General features: G+C 45.5%; 2 protein-coding genes and 1 non-coding gene across 8 annotated transcripts in view; 2 read left to right on the top strand and 1 right to left on the bottom strand.

Annotated features, from left to right (window-relative positions):
* LOC745883 (puromycin-sensitive aminopeptidase-like protein) overlaps nt 1-11,267 on the top strand; it is a 95,905-nt gene extending 84,638 nt beyond the window's left edge. For 2 of the 3 annotated variants that reach the window (XM_054671625.2, XM_054671623.2), the window contains 2 exons: nt 10,574-10,692; nt 11,130-11,267. In XM_054671625.2, coding sequence (XP_054527600.1) covers nt 10,574-10,692; nt 11,130-11,267 — 257 coding nt within the window. The remainder of the gene's footprint in view (nt 1-10,573; nt 10,693-11,129) is intronic. The other variant, XM_054671624.2, reaches the window with a different exon arrangement.
* Nucleotides 7,331-19,537, bottom strand: LOC107969175 (uncharacterized). Of its 2 annotated transcripts, XR_010152889.1 has the most exons (5): nt 19,012-19,534; nt 18,726-18,913; nt 17,477-17,635; nt 16,500-16,680; nt 7,331-8,540 (listed from the first exon to the last, which is right to left on the bottom strand). It is a non-coding gene; the product is annotated as an uncharacterized LOC107969175 (transcript). The 2 variants fall into 2 exon arrangements; XR_010152888.1 differs by lacking the exons at nt 7,331-8,540; nt 16,500-16,680 and having other exon boundaries at nt 16,695-17,635; nt 19,012-19,537.
* LOC455004 (C-C motif chemokine 4) lies at nt 11,939-13,736 on the top strand. Of its 3 annotated transcripts, none has more exons than XM_511774.8 (3): nt 11,939-12,078; nt 12,637-12,751; nt 13,345-13,736. In XM_511774.8, exons 1-3 carry the CDS (start codon nt 12,003-12,005, stop codon nt 13,430-13,432), a joined length of 279 nt encoding a protein of 92 aa, XP_511774.1. In that variant the 5' UTR covers nt 11,939-12,002; the 3' UTR covers nt 13,433-13,736. The 3 variants fall into 3 exon arrangements, with proteins under 3 accessions (XP_511774.1, XP_009430606.1, XP_009430607.1); XM_009432331.5 differs by lacking the exon at nt 13,345-13,736 and adding an exon at nt 13,176-13,311; XM_009432332.5 differs by lacking the exon at nt 13,345-13,736 and adding an exon at nt 13,166-13,301.
* Nucleotides 19,538-20,385: the final 848 nt, after the last annotated feature.

Consider the following 20,385-nt stretch of genomic DNA (forward strand, 5'->3'; position numbering starts at 1 on the left):
TATCTTCCCCTATTGCTACCAATTCCAAATAAAGGTATCTCTGCCACTTGTCTCATTAGAAACCTACATCACAGGCAATGGCTCCTTCTCACCCCACCCTCTGCCTCTCAGCTCTCGTTGATACCCTGAATTGCGTTCCCTCACTCACTTCTTAGGGGAACCCCCTCCATACTCGTGATTACTTTTCTGGGAGCTGGCTTCTGTGAGTTGCGGAGAGTGAGAAAAGGAAATGGAAACTGCTGAATCAGTCAGTGTTCTGATAAGGGACATCCTCTATCTCTGTGATTACAGCACCGTGTGTTATAATTAGTTACCTATGTAATTTGCTCTTCAAAAACCTAGACCATGTCCTGTTGATTTTATTTTAGTTTCTTTTTCTCAAGAAATTTATAGTTTAATAAAGGCAATGTGGGAGTTTGGAAACAAATTTTTATTTCGTGCTAATGATAGATTAGCAACTACACAAATTTTAGTTCACAATATGTAATTTTTATTGAGTGATCACCATGTGCTGATTTCCATAATAGGGATTTACATGTTTGAACTGTCTTCAAAACAACCCTATGATTTAGTTACCAGTATACTTTCTCAGTTGAACAGGTGAAGAAACCAAAGTAAATAGAGGTTAAGCAATTTTCCGAAGGCCGTAAAGCTGCTGACTAGCAGAGCAGGGATTCACATCCAGGTAGTCTGACTCTAGGTACCACACGCTACACGTCCTGCACCACAACTTATTATATTTGATCCTCACAACACTCCTATAATGGTAGATTTTTTAGAGTGTCTTCTCAGATTGTAAACCAACTCCAGACCATGTCTCGTTGGTTGATTTAAACCAAATCCTAGCACATGATGATTATAACATGATGAGCCTCCTGACCTAGTCTCTATCTCTTATTATTGTGTTCTTTATAATAAAGATGATTTATTGAATACATAATTCTATCTCAGTGTTTATATATTTGTAAGACTTTCTCTATCAATCCCCAAACCAGGAAATAGCCCTTTGCCATGTGTTTTGGCTTGGAGTAAAATATAGTTGCACGCATAGCATTTGCTTAATTTATATACGTTGAATGAATAATATAAGGGAGATGTAGGACGGGGTTGAGTTGGGAGGGTCTTAGACATTTCCTAGGTGGTAAATTGATGTTCCCAGTTGAAATGACGTACCCAGGGTCATGCAGATGGAATTGGTCAGTTTTATATTCCACTGTCTGTGTTAGTTACCAGTGTATCTCCAGTGATAACCACAGTGCCTGACATATAGTGAAGCTTAATATCTATTTGATGAATAAATAAATCACTGATTTGACTAACAATATGTGTTATGCCTGAACTCTCACTATGGAGTTGAAATACTAATGGGAAGGGTAGGATAAGAAAGGCCATGGTGAGTGGGAACGGGGAGAGGATCAGGAAAAACAACTAATGGGTACTAGACTTAATACCTGGGTGATGAAATCATTTGTACACCAAACCCCCATGACACAAGTTTACCTATGTAACAAACCTGCACATACATCTCTGAACTTAAAATAAAAGAAACACACACATACACACACACACACAATCAGGAGAGACAGTCAGAAGCGTGACAGGTCTCCAGAGCCAAGGAAGAATTTTTAAATAAAATGAGAATTGAAGCCAGGCATGGTGGCTCATGCCTGTAATCCCAGCACTTTGGGAGGCTGAGGCAGGCAGATCTCCTGAGGCCAGGAGTTTGAGACCAGCCTGGTCAACATGGTGAAACCCTGTCTCTACTAAAAATACAAAAAATTAGCTAGGCGTGGTGGCACGTGCCTGTAGTCCCAGCTACTCGGGAGGCTGAGGCAGGAGAATCACCTGAACCCAGGATGCTGCAGTGAGCTGAGATCGCACCACTGCACTCCAGCCTAGGCGACAGAGCGAGACTCCGTCTCAAAAAAAAAAAAAAAAAAAAAAAAAAAAAAAAAAAAAAAGAATTGAGGGTCCCAATAAAGATACAATTTGAAAGAGAAATGTAAATTAAACTTATATAAAGAAGTTTTCAGTAACTTGGATCTAAAAGTTTATGATTTGCTTTAAAGATAAAGGAAAGAAAGAAAGAAAGAAGAAAGAGAAGAAAGAAAAATGAAAGAAAGATGAAAGAAAGAAAGAAGCAAAGAAGGAAGGAGAGAGAGAAAGAAAAGAAAAGAAAAGAGAAAAAGGCCATGGTGTCACAGTTTTGATCTTTGGGAAACTGACCACCCAAGGTTCCTTAGGTGGTGGTGACAGAAAGTAGCCAGCAGTCAACACCATGGACCCTTCAGCATGGAGGGATTTGATTTGTGTCCCAGCGTTCTGGCTCATTTCAGCCTCTGCGAGGCCCCACCTCAGTCCAGCAGAGCGTCCCAGTCCGCAGTGCAGGGAATCCTGGCTGGGCAGTTTGTCCTCTGCGGCGTCTTTGCCTTGCACTGCTCAGCTTGCCTCCCCACTGTGTGCTGCTGCCTGTGCTCTCCAGTGCGGAGCATTGCTTTCCTTCAGATTCTGGCCCCGAGGCTCCACTTCCCCAAGTGTCACCCTCCGCTATCTCCTTTGGCAGCAGGCGCCCCAGGGATGCGTTCACTGATGATGACACCCTCTTTGGCCCAGCTTTGGCCTCCTTTCCTCATATGTGGTCTGCGTGGTCAGGTTGCAGCAGGTGTGGGCCCCACCTTTCATGCAGGCAGAAGCAGCAGCCTGGAGTCCCCTGTCTAGTATCTTAGACAGACAATGTCTCATTGACACAGCCCCTTCTTTCTGCAGCCAGCCCCTTGTTTCCCGTCCTGAGTCCTTGTTATTTTCTCTAGCCATTTCTTGCATGTGTGCAGTAGGTCAGGGCGTATGTCTTGGTACTGGATCCGATCCCTCTCCTGGTCCCTTGCCCCTTCTTCCATATTCTCTACCCAATAAAAAGTGCCTCTTCCTATCAGTCTTCCAGTCCAGAAAGCTGAGAGTCACCCTTGTCTCCTCTTTCTCTGTCATCTCCTACAGCTATTCAATCACCAACTCTAGTCTACATTCAATTTTACGTGCATCTGCCTCTCACCATTCCCACTGCCTCTGTCTTAGGTCAGGTTCTTATGGATTCTCACCATGACAACTAGAAGAGGGTCCTAGCAACTGCTTTTTCTTCTACTTTTGTCTCTATTTATTTATTTTGAGACAAGGTCTCACTCTGTGGCCCAGGCTGGAGTGCAATGGCTCGATCTTGGCTCACTGCAACCTTGGTCTCCCAGGTCAAGCAATTCTTGTGTCTCAGCCTCCCAAGTAGCTGGGATTACAGGCATGTGGCACCACACCCAGGTAATGTTTTGTATTTTTCGTGGAGACGGAGTTTCACCATGTTGGCCAGGCTGGTCTTGAACTCCTGGTCTCAAGTGATCTGCCTGCTTCAGCCTCCCAAAGTGCTGGGATTACAGGCATGAGCCACCATGCCCGGCCTAGTTTTGTCTCTTTTTAATCTATCTCACCATACAGCATCCAATATACTTTTGCTAAAGCTCAAATCAGTCTCTGTTTCTCTCCTTTTAAAATCTTGCAAACATTCTGCATCGTTTCTGACATGAAATGGAAGCTTCTCTGTAACCTGACCCCTGTCTACCTCTCTGGCCTCGTGACTTGCCTGCTGAGACTTCCTGAAAACCAAGACTCAGCCTTTTTGCACTACTTGTGGTTCCTTAAATGTGCAGCTCTCTACCTTGCTTTTAATGAAGGAGGTGCCCACTTGGTAAAGCACAATTTCACCTTCTTGTAAACCACAGGGCAGAGTGAAATGCTATGAATGTGGGCACATCCCGTGACAGCTGCAGGGATTCATATTTAGAACATCCCGTGACAGCTGCAGGGATTCATATTTAGAACAATTAAGGAAAAATATTATGTAATTTCCCATCTTTTCTTTTCTTGTTGTTGTTGTTGTTTGTTTTTTTTTGACAGAGTCTCACTCCGTCGCCCAGGCTGGAGTGCAGTGGGGGCGATCTCAGCTCACTGCAACCTCCGCCTCCCCTTCCCCCTCCCCCTGGGTTCAAGTGATTCTCCTGCCTCAGCCTCCCGAGTAGCTGTGATTACAGGCATGTGCCACCATGCCTGGCTAATTTTTGCATTTTTAGTAGAGACAGGGTTTCACCATGTTGGCCAGGATGGTCCCGAACTGGCCTCAAGTGATCTGCCCACCTCAGCCTCCCAAAGTGCTACAATTACAGGCATGAGCCAGCAAACCCAGCATGTAATTCCCCAAATTTTCTAAGAAAAAGAGAGAAATCCATGGATCTTGCTGTTCAAAGACATGCAAAATGCAAAACAGAAAAGACATTTTACACCAGAATAACAGAAACTTTGGTTGTTATGCTTTTAACATAAATTTATAATACAGCACACTTCCCTTTTCTGATTTATTCATGCTCTAGAGCCAGACTTCTTGGCTTCAGTTTCAAATCTGCTGTGTGTCAGCTGTGTGTTTTTCCATAAGTTACGTACCTCTCTGTGCTTCAGTTTCTTCGTGTGTGAAAGGGGATAGTTACAGCACTTAACTCAGAGGGCCACTGTGAGGATTAAATGCATTAATACCTGTGAAAGGCCGAGAACATTACTGGTTCATAGTAAGTGCTATCTACTATTATTACTATTACCATTTTATTATTATTGAAATATTTCAATACCTCCATTTTATATCCGAAACAAGTGCAGGTCTCTTGTTCTTTGCCTGGATACCCCTATCCCTGTCTTTGCCTGGCTAATTTCAGTTTAACCTATAATAGAGAAAAGTTAGAGCAATGTAAATGGACTGATGTGAATGATTAAATACAACTTTTGGTATATCTATGCAATAAAATATCATGTGTATATTCATGCCATTTTTGAGTAATATTTAAGTTTGTAATGACACAGAAGAAGACTAAGTAGCAATAATAAGATATACTAGGTCATGAAAGAATATTAAGTACCAATAGTAAAATATAAAGCTAGGTACAGAATGATAGGGCAATTTTAATTTTCTTATATATGCTTCCCTATATTTTTTCAATTTTGTAAACGACCATGTATACTTTCTATAAAAGAAAAACAAACTGATATATATGTTAGTTATAAAGATATAGATATAATACATATATTAGTTATATATATATTTTATTTATTTATTTATTTATTTATTTTGAGACAGAGTCTCGCTCTGTCACCCAGGCTGGAGTGCAGTGGAGCTATCTCGGCTCACTGCCATCTCCACCTTCCAGTTTCGAGAGATTCTCATGCCTCAGCCTCCCGAGTAGCTGGGACTATAGGCATGTGCCACCACACCAAACTAAGTTTTTGTATTTTTAATAGACATGGGGTTTCACTATGTTGGCCAGGCTATTCTCAAACTCCTGACTCAGATGATCCACCCATCTCAGCCTCCGAAAGTGCTGGGATTATAGGCATGAGCCAGCACCCCTGGCCATAAATTTTTTTTCAAAAAGAGAAAAAAAAACAGATCTCAAAATTTTTGGAAGCCCTCCATAACACTTCACTATCACCATCTAAAGTGCTTACCCTCGCCCTCGGACACAATGCCTGTCACACAGTAGGTACTCAATACAGCTTTACTGAATTATGTTCATCTCTTGCTGGAGTATTCCCTATCGCCTGCATGGAAAAAGGCCAGAAACAATTTGAAGGAAGATGCTTCACAAGGAATACTGAAAGTTTTCTTGACCTCATGAATGCTGGTGAGGCTTTACCCCTCTCTCAGGAATTTAACATCTCCTGAAGTTCCTGACCTCTACCTTTCACAACTAAGAGCAGGCTGTGGCGGTGACCAAGGTCCATTTCCATGGTAAGAAGAGTGGGGCTGGCCAGCTCTGTAGTCAGAGTGTGGCAGTCACTGATGAGCTGCTCCAACCGCTCACTGTCCTATGGAGGCAGAAATTTAAAAAATAAATATGCACTCATTCATTCCAAGAAAATAACAGGCAACAAAGGAGAAGAAGTTTTCCTCTGCCTAGCAAGCTCGCTTCAAGGACAGTTATAAGATAACGTTGTTTGAGAAGTCGAAGCCAAAGGAATGGGCTCCAGATACCCCGCCTCCATAACAAGCCTGAAGAAAAAAAAAGGGACAAATGTCTGTATTTAGCCAGTTCTGTTTTTCTTTCAGTGCAGCTGCAAGGCCACCAGCTAAGCAAGGCCACTAGTTATGCTATGCTATAGACTATGGGACCTATCATTATATGATTAACTGCTTTAGTTTTGCTTCTGTAAGCCTGCTTGTAAAACCCCACTCTGTCTTTGTTGAAATGCTCCAAATGCTCAGCTTTTTGGATATGAATTCACTGAGCCAGTGCACACCTTAAAATAAATATCCTCCTGTTCTCCCATATTGGTCTCTTCATTCCTCAGTTTACTACAGCATTACAGATTTCATCCTGAAGAATGCTGCACTCTGGATAATTGTGTACTTGTTTCTTCAATCCACAATTCAGCTTCTGCTCCCATTTCCCCCAAAGTGACTTGGATACCATACTGGCAAAACCACAGGATTTGCCTCGTCTTGGTTTCTTATCTTGGCAAAATGACCCTATGTTCCAGCTGCCCTTGGTTTTCCAGTCTCCACATTTGCCCTCCAGGAGTTCTCTAGTTCTAGGCATCCACCTCCTGGAGGCCACCTCTTGGCCCCAACACTCAGAGGTCTCCCCAGCACTCTAGGAGAGGCCAGGATGTCCAGACTGACTGCCTCTCTACCCTGCTCCTCAGCACTTTGGTAATCTCTTCTGAGAGTCTGTTATTAACAGAGATTGCCTATATGTGTAATCTCAGAAGGTCATACCTGTAGAGGGACTCTGGTCATCTCTGAACTGGGAATTGTAGGCCTTGGGTCTTGACATGCATCCTGTGTGACCTTGATCAGGTCTTTTCACTTCTCTAGGTTTTGCTTTCCTATTCTGTACCGTGGCAAAACAGATCAGGGTCAGGTAAAACCACAGGCCACGGATATGCTGAGGAAAATGAAAAATACCAGGACATTTTCAAGGTCATGTTACTGCTGTGGCTGCTGGGCCTGTCTGCAGCCTGGGAAGTTGAGGACAACATGACAAGACAAATGTAAAAATGCCCAGAATGGAGTTATGAAGATAGTGGTGGTCAAGGATGTGGAGGGGGAACCTCTAAATGACCACAAGTGAGGGGGAAAGAAGGGCTTCCCTGCTCAGGGGTGAGGGGGTGGCCCTCTGAATGGAGCTCCCTGGAACCAAGGATGACCCTTGCTGTCACTTCTTGCAACCCTGAGCTAAAAACAGTTGAGTCCAAGAATAGTATCCATTGTGATAAAACTACTGGATGCGTGGGTTGAGGGTGGGGGAGAAGGGGAAGTACCACACTATCAGGGCTGAGGAATCACCTTTTAGGTGGAATGTCAGAACACCCAGTTCATTCGTACTTGGTTTACTCATTTGGCTATATAGGGGTCCACATCTTGAGTCCATGTTACTCATCACATCCCCTCCATGGAGATAAGCATAACATAGTTTCTGCATCAAGGAGCTCACTTTCTAGTCGGGGAGGAAACCACATGAATAGATAAATATGTGATAGGTGGTAAGAAGGAAGTAGTTCAGGAGACTGTAGGAGCACAGTGAAGGATACAGAGTTTACTTGGGAAAGAGATCAGGGAAGTTTCTCTAGAGAAGATGAACATCTTTTTTGTCATGTATTTGAGAATCATTTGTTTATTGGCTCTTCTTGGCTTTCCAGTCTCCACATTTGCCCTCCAGGAGTTCTAAATGGCACCAGTGTCTAAATCTTGTTGGGGGTGGGGGGTAAGTTAATATTGCTGAACAAAATGATACAAGTCCTTTTTACTCTCAGTGTGGACTTCCACTGGTGCAGACATAGTATTGTTGTTAGGATCTTCATGAAGATCCATCAAAACGTTTTACCCCCATGAGCCAAAGATCAGATCAAGGCGAGGAAACAAAAGTCAACAGACAAACTCATTGTATGGCTCAGTGATGGCTAATCACCCATTTTATCAATCATTATTCTCCTGAAGCCCCAGAACAGGCTTCCTCCTAACCCCTCCACCCTGCTCATTCAGACAGCTGCTCTAGTGGGGATTGAGACTTAACTTGAAACTACTCATCTACAGCTGATAGACAGCCTTCTCCATCCTTCAGGCTTCCTGACACTTTGTTTCTTCCTTTGACATGACACTTAGCTTATTCCACCTCTTGGGATAGTTATTTCTGTCACTGTCAATGCCATCACTAGACATGGAACTCTTCAAAGGCAGGGATGGGGCTTCATTCAGCTCTGTCTGCCCTGACAAAGAGCAGATGGTTAGTACATTGGGTTGAACAAAAATGTCATAGATAACGAAGTCTGCGTGAATCCAGAGAACATGAAACACATACTGCTTCCCTTAAAGTGAGGTCCTTGATGCATGAAGATGAAACTGCACCAACTAGGAAAGGCCAGGAGAGGTACTAACACATCTGCTATCAGGCAACACGGAACATTACAGCTGGGGGCGAGGGTCTTGGAGAAGATCAGAACATTTGAAGCAAGAGCTGTACAAAGAAAAGGGGGAGAGAACAGATGAGAGAAGTGCAGCTTGTGTGTGAGGGTGGGGAGTGAGGGAGAGTGCTGAGGTAGGATGACCTTGTACTTTATTTCATGACCCTGAAGTACCCCAGGATGCTGCTCCAGCCTCTCCTGTGGCTCCCAGATGCTGTGGGTCCCTTTTTTTCTTAACTTGTATTTTAGGTTCAGGGCTACATGTGCAGGTTTGTTATATAGGTAAGTTGTGTGTTGCGGGGGTTTGGTGTACAGATTATTTCATCACCCAGGTAATAAGCATAGTACCCAATAGGTAGTTTTTTTTATCCTCACCCTCCTCCCACCCTTCACCCTTAAGTAGGCCCTGGTGCCTGCTGTTCCCTTCTTTGTGTCCATGTGTACTCAATGTTTAGCTTCCACTTATAAGTGAGAACATGCAGTATTTGGTTTTCTGTTCCTGTGTTAGTTTGCTTAAGATAATGGCCTCCAGCTCCATCCATGTTGCTGCAAAGGGCATGATTTTGTTCTTTTTTTTATGACTGAGAAGTATTCCATTATATATATATATATATATATATATATATATATATATATATCAAAATTTTTTTATCCAGTCTACCATCAGTGGGCATTTAGGTTGATTCCATGTCTTTGCTATTGTGAATACTGTTGTAATGAACATACATGTGCACATGTCTTTATGGTAGAATGATTTATATTCCTTTGGGTATATACCCAATAATGGGATTGCTGGGTTGAATGGTAATTCTGTTTTAAGTTCTTTGAGAAATCGCCAAACTGCTTCCCACAATGGCTGAACTAATTTACATTCCCACCAGCAGTGTATAAGTGTTCCTTTTCTCCACAGCCTCACCAACATCTGTTATTTTTTGACTTTTTAAAAATAGCCATCCTGACTGGTTTGAGATGGTATCTCATTGTGGTTTTAATTTGCATTTCTCTAATGATTAGTGGTGTTGAGCATTTTTTGTATGTTTCTTGGCCACGTGTTTGTCTTCTTTTGAAATGTGTCTGTTTATGTTCAATGCCCACGTTTTAACGGAGTTGTTTGTTTTTTGCTTGTACATGTGTTTAAATTCCCTATAGATTCTGGATATTAGACCTTTGTGAGATACATAGTTTGTAAATATTTTCTCCCATTCTGTAGGTTATCTCTTTACTCTGCTGATAATTTCTTTTGCTGTGCAGAAGCTCTTTAGTTTAATTAGATCCCATTTGTCAGTTTTTGGTTTTGTTGTGATTTGTTTTTGGCATCTTCATCATGAAATATCTGCCAGATCCTATGCCCAGAATTGTATTGTCTAGGTTATCTTACAGGTATCATATTTTTATAGTTTTATATTTTAGGTTTTACCTTTAAGTCTTCAACCCATTGTGAGTTGATTTTTACAGATGGTGTAAGGAAGGGGTCCAGTTTCAATCTTTTGCATACGGCTAGCCCGTTATCCCAGTACCATTTATTGACTGGGAAGTCCTTTCCCTTGTTGCTTGTTTTTGTTAACTTTGTCAAAGATCAGATGGTTGCAGGTATGCAGCATTATTTCTGAGCTCTCTATTTTGTTCTATTGGTCTATGAGTCTGTTTTTGTACCAAAGCCATGCTGTTTTGGTTACTGCAGCCCTGTGGTATAGTTTGAAGTCATGGCTCCCTTTTTTTACTCTTCTTTTTTCTTTCTCAGAGAAGAGCAGGTAACAATGTGGGGTTAAAGGTGAGCAGTTGGGTTGGAGTAGTAGAGCTAAAGGCAGATAGAGATCTTGATCCAATTATCCTCATTCCCTTCATTTGTCCAACCTTGCACACTCCTGTATGCAGGGCCTTTGTAAGCTTCACCTTCTGTACAGGTGCCCAGCAACTGTCAAACCAGCCAGGGCTTAACATGAGCATGGGCATTCCCTATGGACTGGCTGGGACACACCCACATCCTTAGATTACACATTTTGCCTGTAACATAGATAAACTCATTACTAGGTATATAATTCTGTTTTGTTTTGTTTTGCTTTGCTTTGCTTTGTTTTTGGGACAGGGTCTCGTTCTGTCAAACAAGCTGGAGTGCAGTGGCACAATCACCACTCACTGCAGCCTGGACTTTCCTGGGCTCAGGTGATCTTCCCACCTGAGCCTACTGAGCAGCTGGGACTACAGGTGTGTATCACCACTCCCAGTCAAGTTTTGTGTGTGTGTGTATGTTTTTTATAGAGACAGTGTTTCACCATGTTCCCCAGGCTGGTCTCAAACTTCTGGGCTCAAGCAATCTGCCTGCCTTGACCTCCCAAAGTGCTGGGATTTCAGGTGTGAGGCCCTGTACCCAGCTCAATTCTGTTTTTATACTAGAAGAACATTCTCTATCTGGGTCTTCCAAACTTGATTCTTACTGGTTAATTTATCCTGTTCTTTTGCTGGTCCAAGAAAATATCTTGAAATCTTTATTTCTTCTCCGTTCCCTCCTTGTTCTAGGACAGACTAGCCCTATCCCTTCCCTGAATTAAGTCCGAATATAATCAGTCTTTGAGTGTGGAATAGCTCCTAGCAATCTATCAGTCAACGGGTTCTCTTTGTGGTCACACTCTATGTTTATTCAGGAGACTACAGCATGGAAAGAAAATGGACTTTGGAGTCAGATGAATCTTGATTCAAATCTTGGCAGTGCCATTCATCAGCTCTGTGGCATTGAGCGCATCAGTGGACCACTCTCTGATCCCCAATTGCCTTGTCTGTAAAATGAGATTAGACACCCCTGCTCAAGATTATGGTAAGATTATATATAATGTGTGTAACACAGCTTTCCCAGTGCCTGGTACAAGGTAAGTGTCCAATAAGAACTTACAAATGTTCCTGAGCCACCCTACTGGGTCCCTCCACACATCCAATGCTGGACTCTTCATGCCCAAGGAAACATATAGGGCACAAAAGTCAGTGGCACTCAGCTCAGCAGAAGAAGGCACAGGAAGGGGATGGGGGAGTCCTGGCTCCCACTTTGTTCTTGGGGCCAGGACTGTGGCCAGCCTGGAAAGACTGGCATGAACCCTCCAGCATCTGGGGGTGCCAACCACCAAGAGCAGCACAGTTCTTGTCAACAAGCCACTTGTAGCAGGTGTGAACATTTCATCTTTTCCTCTGGGGTTTGCAACTCTCTCCCCAGTCTCGGTCACTGCCTTTGGTTGTACCACTTCCCTTTTCTTCTCGCCTGCACCTCCCTCATCTTTCCTCTATGATGACATCGCCCTGGGGAAGAGAAGCTGAGAGGAACTCCTCACTCAGCTAGCTTCAGGAGCATGACATCATCTCTACCATGGAAATTCCACTCACTCTCCTGTGCCCCACATTTGTCCTAGGCCTCAGAGTACCTATAAAGAGAGATTCCCAAGTCAGTATCAGCACAGGACACAGCTGGGTTCTGAAGCGTCTGAGTTCTGCAGCCTCACCTCTGAGAAAACCTCTTTTCCACCAATACCATGAAGCTCTGCATGACTGTCCTGTCTCTCCTCATGCTAGTAGCTGCCTTCTGCTCTCCAGCACTCTCAGCACCAAGTAAGTCTACTTTTGCAGCTGCTATTTCGAGTCAAGGTCTAGGCAGAGTCCTTTTTTCTAGTCATGGCTGGCAAACAGTGGGATCTGGGGATGGGACAAAAGGCAGCTAGGAAGATTGCCATGTAGTCTGCTGCTAAATGTAGAGTCTAGTAGATATTCAATAACATTCAAGTTCCTATTTTCTTAAGAATTAGCAACCAGCAGAGGAAAACGATGGGCTGGAAGTCAGACTGTTGAATTGGCTCTGCCTTTAATTATTTGTTCAAGCAAGCCCCTGTCCCTCTCTGTGCCTTGGTTTCCCCATCTGTCATATGAAGGGAGTGCGATGTGTTCTGAGACTGAATCCAGTTCCAATCTTCTAGATTTCTTTCTCGTTCTTCTCTGAAGATCCACTATTCAGAATAAGACTCCTGCTCATGTTAGGTGGGAATGGATACAAGGGACCATATTTGGGGTTCTGGTAGCTCCACAGGGATGCTCAATGAAGATGCAAAATTAGAAGTCAAAATAAACAGCTCCCACGGGCAGTGTTGATCTCACCCTGGCCTTTCCTTTCAGTGGGCTCAGACCCTCCCACCGCCTGCTGCTTTTCTTACACCGCGAAGAAGCTTCCTCGCAACTTTGTGGTAGATTACTATGAGACCAGCAGCCTCTGCTCCCAGCCAGCTGTGGTGTGAGTATCAACCCCTGGGCTGCCCTGGGAGGCAAGGGTGAGGGCTGGATTTTTAAAGGGGGCCTGTTTTGGGGAGCGGGTGATTGAGCGTTGGGGAGGCAGCTCTCAGGGCTGAAGCCTTCCCTGAGAGCAGTGAGGTCACAGGTCATGAACTCACTTTTCAAGTGCTGAAGGCGGCAGAGTGGGAGCCGAGAGAGAAGGGGGTTCCTGGGGAGGAAGTTATTCAGAGGACAGGGAAGCAGGGGAAGGCAGACAGGTCCCGTGAGATATGGACCGATTCCTTAAACCATGCTAGAAAGACATGTGGAAAAGTCACTGCCAGGCTGGCAGGGAATGGGGCAATCTATTCATACTGATTTCAATGCCCATTGGTTCCTAATCTGGGCAACCCCTGGGGCCCACAGCTAAATCCAGTGAGTGGAAGTTACAGGGAGTCTGCTTCCAGTGCTGCTCCAGGAAGGATCCCATCCACCAGAGCTGCCCCACATGGACCATGGTCAGGCAGAGGAAGATGCCTACCACAGGCAAGGGATAAAGCCAGATGACCTCAAAGGTCCCATGGGATTCTAATCTGTCTGCTCCTTGTTCTACAGATTCCAAACCAAAAGAGGCAAGCAAGTCTGCGCTGACCCCAGTGAGTCCTGGGTCCAGGAGTACGTGTATGACCTGGAACTGAACTGAGCTGCTCAGAGACAGGAAGTCTTCAGGGAAGGTCACCTGAGCCTGGATGCTTCTCCATGAGCCGCATCTCCTCCATACTCAGGACTCCTCTCCGCAGTTCCTGTCTCTTCTCTTAATGTAATCTCTTTTATGTGCTGTATTATTGTATTAGGTGTTATTTCCATTATTTATATTAGTTTAGCCAAAGGATAAGTGTCCCCTATGGGGATGGTCCACTGTCACTGTTTCTCTGATGTTGCAAATACATGGATAACACCGTTAATTCCATGTGTTTTCATAATAAAACTTTAAAATAAAATGCAAACAGTTTCTTTGTGATTTTAATTTGATTTGGGGGTAAAAGGAATTGCCTGGTACCATTGGGCGGTGGGGCAAGCTACAGTTTCCAAAAGCAGTAAGAATGCGCAATTGCTGAGTCCTTAATATGAGCTCTGGGCTGAACACTCTTAATACATGATCTCACTGCGTACTTTCAACAGGGGTTTTAACACCCTTATGAAGTAGGGACTGTTGCCCCCAGTTTCACAGTTAAGGAAACAGAGGCACAGAGAGGTGAAGTGACTTGCTGAGGCTAGTAGGTCTGCTTGGGGAGTGTCATGAAAAAATGCCTTTAAAAAGGAGGTTATCATTTCAACATCTTGGGGGGGGAGTTGTAAAGAGGGAAAGCAGCACAGCAAAGGCGGAAGAAGAGTGAGAAAAGTGACTTCATATTATTATCAGCATAACATTGGGAAAGTCATCTTGCCTTATTAGACCTCAGTGTTCACACGTGTGAAATGTAGATAATATTAACCCCTTCGAAGGGCTGTTACGAGGTGATGTGTAAAGCACCCATCATGGGACTGGGCACCTGGAAGATTCTCTCCTTCCCCCTCTGAGCCTCAGCCTTTTCACTTAAAATGGACCTAACAATTGTCAGGATCATCATGAGGATTAGATTAGTTAGTTGACAGATCAGCACTCTAAAGCCCAAGTTACTGTGAAGTGTTGTCATGATGACAGAAGGAATGGAGGTCTGGTTTTGTTTGGAAGTGTTGCAGGAGTAACCTAAAGCCACTTCTACTTAATTATCCTTCAATCAGTACTCCCATTCCATGGGTCAGAGACTACATGGCTCTGAAATTGAATTACATGCACAATAAAGCCTGATCCACAGGACATAGACTCATGGTCTACTAAAGCTAAAAGGAAACTTTAGACCATGTGGTCCAACCCTCTCATTTTATGGAAACTGAGGGAGAAGGCCTGGGAAGTAACTTGCCACATGCCACTCAATGAGTACATAGCAGAGCAGGACCCTGGCCAGTGCCAGCTCCCAAGCTCAGGCCCTTTCCTGCACACATTCCCTAGTGACGCACCTCTGTGGTCCTCAAAAGGGAGACCGGTTGAGTAAGGACAAGGCAGAGACTACCTTGAAAATCATTTGAGTGTTCTTAGTCCTGTGCAAAAGCAGAATTGGGGCCCTGCACTTCTCTGGGGTCAACAGACACAATTCCTTTCCTTGTCCTGCCCTTAGTCACCTCCGTCATTCCAGAGCCCCAGTGGAAACTTCCTTCAGATTCTGCGGGCACTGAGAGAAGGAGGTTAGGGGACAGAGCTGATCCAAAACAGGTGTGGGAAGAGGCTAGCAGCAAAGAATGTGCCTGGCCATAGTTTCTGCTTTCATTTGCCTAGATCTGAGCTATCTAATATGTTAGCCACTGGCCAAAGCGGCTATTTACATTTTCATTACATTTAATTAAAATGAAATAAAATTTGAAATTTAGTTCCTGAGTCACACTAGTCACATTTCAAGTGCTCAGTAGACCTTGGTAGCATGGCTAGTTACCAGGTTAGACAGCATGCATTATGGACTTTCTGTCCATCATTGCAGAAAGTTCTGTTGGAGAGCAGTCTCCTAGAATGTTCTCAGAGCCTAAAGAGAGTGAAGGGAGGAGCAGTTGGGATGGTCTGTAAGATTAGGGTGCAGATTTGGAGAAAGATACACAATTCTATTCTGAGGGGACGGGATGGGAGAGAGAATGGATGACCCCAAGCCACAGACAAGGTATAGATCACTATGGTAGCTGAATAATGGCCCCCAAGACATCCACATCCTATTCCCCAGAACCTGTGAATGTCACTTTGTATGGCAAAAGGGACTTTGGAGATATGATCAAGTTATGGATCTTGAGATGGAGTGATTACCTTGAATTATCTGGTCAGGCCCTAAATGTAGTTGTGAGTGTCCTTATCAGAGGAAGGAAGAGAAAAATTTGGTAATAGAGGAGAAGGTAGCAATGTGACAGCAGAAGCAAGATGCTATGCCACTAGCTTGGAAGATGGAAGAAGAGGCCAGGAGTGAAGAGGTTTTAGGATGCAGCTCTAGAAGCTGCAAGTGGCAAGGAAATTGTTCTTCCCCTAGAGCCTCCAAAGGGAGTGTCCCAGTGAATCTAATTTCAGACTTCTCACCTCCAGAACTTTTACAGAATAAATATGTGGTCATAAGACACTAAGTGTGTGGTAATTTTTTGCAGCAGCAAGGGTAGGAAACAAATACAACCACCAACTGATGTGTCACTGATAGTGACCCCCAATAGCTCAGTGTGGCAGGAAAGGGAGCATTCTAGAGGGTGAGCCAAATCTCCCTGCAGGAGGAACCCAGGGTGAGAGGGACACACCTCAAGGAGATGAACTATAATGAGGAGAGGCATTCCAAGAGGAGATCTGCTTCAGCAACTGAGTTCTGGGGCTGAGGCTTGATCCAGGGTCCAAGACCCTTAGGAAGCATGCCTCTTCTTGAGACATCTAGGGTGCTCTGAGGGGTCCTGGATTCCTGTCTGGGAAAGAATCCATCCTCTCATCTGTCAGATGCAGCCCAGAGCAGAGCCATGACCTGTCTCTGGTTCATTGTTAGTGAGCAGGCAGGGTTAGGGCCAGAATCCCAGTATCCTCCCTCATGATGGAGTCCCTTTCCCAATCCTCCCTACCCCTCAGCTAATGGAAAGGGAGGAGCTCAGCTCCACAGAGGCAAGGCCACCAGGGAAGGCTGCAGGAGACCAGGGCAGCCTCATGAAGAAATGCTTACCAGGAATTACAAACGGCAGAATGGAATCCTCGAAGTGGGGCAATGTGGGACTTCACCTGTTGCACAATATGAGACTGTTTTTTTCCTTTCTCCTCTTTTCATACAACTTCCTTTTCTCACCCTGGGCCCAGAGAGCTGGAATCTGCTTACTTGACGTTCCAGTTGAGGTTTCTCCAGGTTTCTGGGTGGGGGCAAAAGCCAGAACAGACAAAGCAGGACACTCAAAAGGAACTATGGATTATGGAGCAACTTCTAGGCATCCGGCCTATTTTCCTAGTCCTTGCAGTGCCCACCTCCCCCAGCTCACTCTCCATATGGGAGTCCATTTCCTTATGTACATGTTCCTTTAGGACATGTTCACGCAAACATGTCTTTATCCCCCATCCCACCTCAACCTGGAACCCTCCATCATGCTCCCATTGACACAGGCATTTTCCTCCAAGGAGGCCAGGAACCGAGCAAGCAGAGGCAGGGATCAAGGGAGCAAGATGAGCTGAGGATGGTGACATAGCCACAGTTCTTCCTGGAGGCTGAGACCAGAGACCAGCTGGCAGTCCTGTGCTGCAGTCTGCATTCACCCTTTATAGACTTGAGGGTCTTAGCGCCCTCTCTTTCCCACTTATCTCTACCTGTTCTCCCTTCTAAACTCCTTCTGTCTTGGGTTCCCACTGAGTCTAGCATACAGGAAAATAGAAGAACAGAATTGAGAGACAAAATCGTGGCTGCATTTTTCTACCTTTTAAATAGTTTCATTTTTAGATACAGTCGACATTTTGAATATGTGGGATCCAAATCTGTGGATTCAACCGATGATGGATGGAAAATATTTGGGGAAGAAAAAAACACAATAGGCCAGGTTTAGTGGCTCACACCTGTAATCCCAGCACTTTGGGAGGCTAAGGTGGGAGGAATATTTGAGCTTAGGCATTCTAGACCAGCTTGGGCAACATAACAAGACCCCTTCTCTACAAAAGTACCAAAATTAGCTGGGTGAGGTGGCACATGCTTGTAGTCCCAGCTACTTGGGAGGCTGAGGCAAGAGGATCGCTTGAGCCCAGGAGGTGGAAGTTACAAACAGCTGAGATGACATGACTGCACTCCAGCCTGGGCGCTAGAGCAATATGCTGTCTCAAAAACTAAAAAAGAGAAAAGAAAAACAAATAAAAGCAATGCAGTATAACAATGATCTACATTTACATTTATGAATAGCATTTACATTGTTTAGGTATTCTAAGTAATCTAGAGATTAAAGTATATGGGAGGATGTTCATAGGTTATGGGCGAATACTATGCTACATCAGAGACTAGAGCATGTGTAGATTTTGGAAGCCATGAGAATTCCTAGAACCAATCCCCTGTGGATACCAAGGGATGGCTCTACATGATAAGTGTGTAAAATATATATATTCAGAAGGAATGAGAAAATCAAAATTAATTTTTTTCAGGGAAGATGGGCTTGATGGGACTTGATGGAGGATGGTCTGGGAGACTCTCCCCTTCTATGGAAACATTCCCAACTGGGAGACCAGCACAGCTGCAGGGAAATAATTTCTTCAGGCAGTGTTAGCAGCTTCTAAATCTCAGGACCCTATGTCCCTGGGCTCCTCAAGGAGACATTTGTTATTTACAGTGACTCCTGATTCATTTGCTTAGGGGGTCCTCTTGTCTTTCTGCTAGGGACTTGGAAAAGGAGAGAGGGCCTAGCCTCCCAGCCTACATCTTTCTCCTCTGCTGGTTGTTTCCTTGTGATCTTGTAAGTTAACACTTAATAAATCCCATATATATATGGGATTTATTAAGTGTTAACTTACACTTATATATATGTATATATATGTGTGTTATATATATGTGTTATATAATATATACATATTAAATGTTAACTTACACATATATGATTTATTTGTGTATTTATATTATATATATATATATCCTATTAGTTCTGTCCCTCTAAGAGAACCCTGACTAATCCAGATTTTGGTACCAGGAGTGGTTCTAGAGAAATGGAATATTAAGGGTGGAGTTCTTTCATTGGTTTTGGGTTTTCTAGAGTTGGCTGCTTAATATGGTTAGACCCCAAAATGCTAAGGACTCTACGTCTAATAGTATGGAGAACACTGATAGTCCTTGGTGTGAACTGTTTAGAGAGTTAAGCAAAGTAAATGCATTTGGCACTCCTGATTCACTGCTCATGAGAGGCAAGGAGTTTAGTGACTCTATACATAATACCTTTGACCATATGTGGAGAACCAAGGAACATAATGAAGCTGGTTGGTTGCTCCTGAGTTCAATAGACAAAGTGATGAAAGAAAACGATGAGCTCAGGGATTATGTCTCCTGGCTTCAGAAGCTGATACTGAGCCTCAAATCTGCTAAGATTGCCCTGAGTGAGACCCTTATCTCCTGTAGAGAAAGAGCTGAAATTGTGAAAAAACAAACACAAATTCTTATCATGCAAGTGGCTGACCTGCAACAAAAGGTGCACGTACAGACTCACAGGTGTCTACCGTCCTACCTCATGGGTATATCAACTCTCCAGCTTTGTGTCATAATCTTATTCAGAGAGACCTTGATCACTTTTTGCTTCTGAAAGATTATATATATATATATATATACATACATATAAGTCATTAACGAAGACAAATGAGCCACCATGGCTCAGGGCCTCCCATCTGCACTTCCAATGCCTGAGGGATACACCCCTAAGTGGACCCCTAAGCAGACCCCCAATCCTGGAGAGATGGGGGGGTCTTCGCTCCGGGGGGCACTGGTCATCCCCACCTTCAGCTTCCGGTGGCACATTTGATGCTAGGGAAACTCCAGACTGGCAGCCTGCAGGCCCTGGTGAGTGCCCAGGCCCAGCGCAGACACCCCTGTTGCTCAGGGGAGAGGCCCTGGAAAAGCCTGAACGGGACTCTCCCCAGGCAAGGTCCACATCCCAGGCAGGGCTGGGCTTTGACGCTGGTTTTCTGAGTGACACGGCGGGGGCCACAGCTGGGCTGGGGCTGGTGGGGTTGGGGAGGGGTCTCCCATCCCACCCCCACCCCACACAAACCAATTCCTTGCTGGACTGCGACCTCTTCCGGCCTCGGTTTCCCAGCCAGTCCCGGCCGGGCCGGACAGGCACCCTCGGGGGCGGGAAAAGGTGCCAGAGCGCCCGCCGGCCGGGCCTTAGCCCCGGGACTCCGGCGCTTGCCTGCTCCGTGGGGCTCGGGGCTCGGGGCTCGGTCCGGGAGGAGGGGGGTCCTTTCTGCTCCAGGACAGCTGGCGCGACCGGTGGGCAAAGGTCCGCGGCCCTGGAGAACGCCACGGCGGGGTCCACGGACACCAGAGGAGGAACCGCCAAGGTTTTTCCAAAGGACAAGCGGCCCGGCCCGGCGGTCCTCCTAGTTCTTCGGCCCGCGCGCCACCCGGGAGGCCGAACCGGCCCCAGCCCGGGGCCCCCTCTCCAGCCCGCCCCAGCCCCGACCCTCCGCTGCGGGGCCCTCACGGAGCGGCCGGCCAGCGGGGAGCGACTAGGCTGCCGGCTGCAAGGCGTGTCTCCCCGGGACGCAGCTCCGCCCTTCCCAGGAACACAAGCGGCTGCCCGCGCCTGAGCTCCCAAAGGGCTGGCGGGCAGGGAGCGGGCGCCGCGCCGGCTCCCCGGAGCCCAGCCCCGGAAACGGGACACCCACAGCGGGTGCCCCCAAACTTCCCACCTCTCTGGTCCGGTCTGGGGAGGGGTCGGGGCCGGGGCCGGTGGGCAGGGCGCGGAGAGCTCATGGAGCTCTTAGGGTCTGCGGCCTGGCGGCTGGGGGTTATGCCAAGGGAGAAAGCGACGACGCGATGGGGAGGGACCGAGAGCACCCCGAAGCCGGGACCATCAAGCCGGAGCCAGTGGAGGGGCGCG

The sequence above is a fragment of the Pan troglodytes genome, chromosome 19, assembly GCF_028858775.2.
Source record: "Pan troglodytes isolate AG18354 chromosome 19, NHGRI_mPanTro3-v2.0_pri, whole genome shotgun sequence".
Lineage (NCBI taxonomy): Eukaryota > Metazoa > Chordata > Mammalia > Primates > Hominidae > Pan > Pan troglodytes.

Excerpts from the sequence above, each read along its gene's own strand:
- LOC455004 (XM_009432331.5), top strand. The coding sequence starts at position 12,003 with ATGAAGCTCTGCATGACTGTCCTGTCTCTCCTCATGCTAGTAGCTGCC. Across the intron at positions 12,079-12,636 it reads TCCAGCACTCTCAGCACCAA|TGGGCTCAGACCCTCCCACC; the intron begins GTAAGTCTACTT and ends CTTTCCTTTCAG. Across the intron at positions 12,752-13,175 it reads TGCTCCCAGCCAGCTGTGGT|TTACAGGGAGTCTGCTTCCA; the intron begins GTGAGTATCAAC and ends AGTGAGTGGAAG.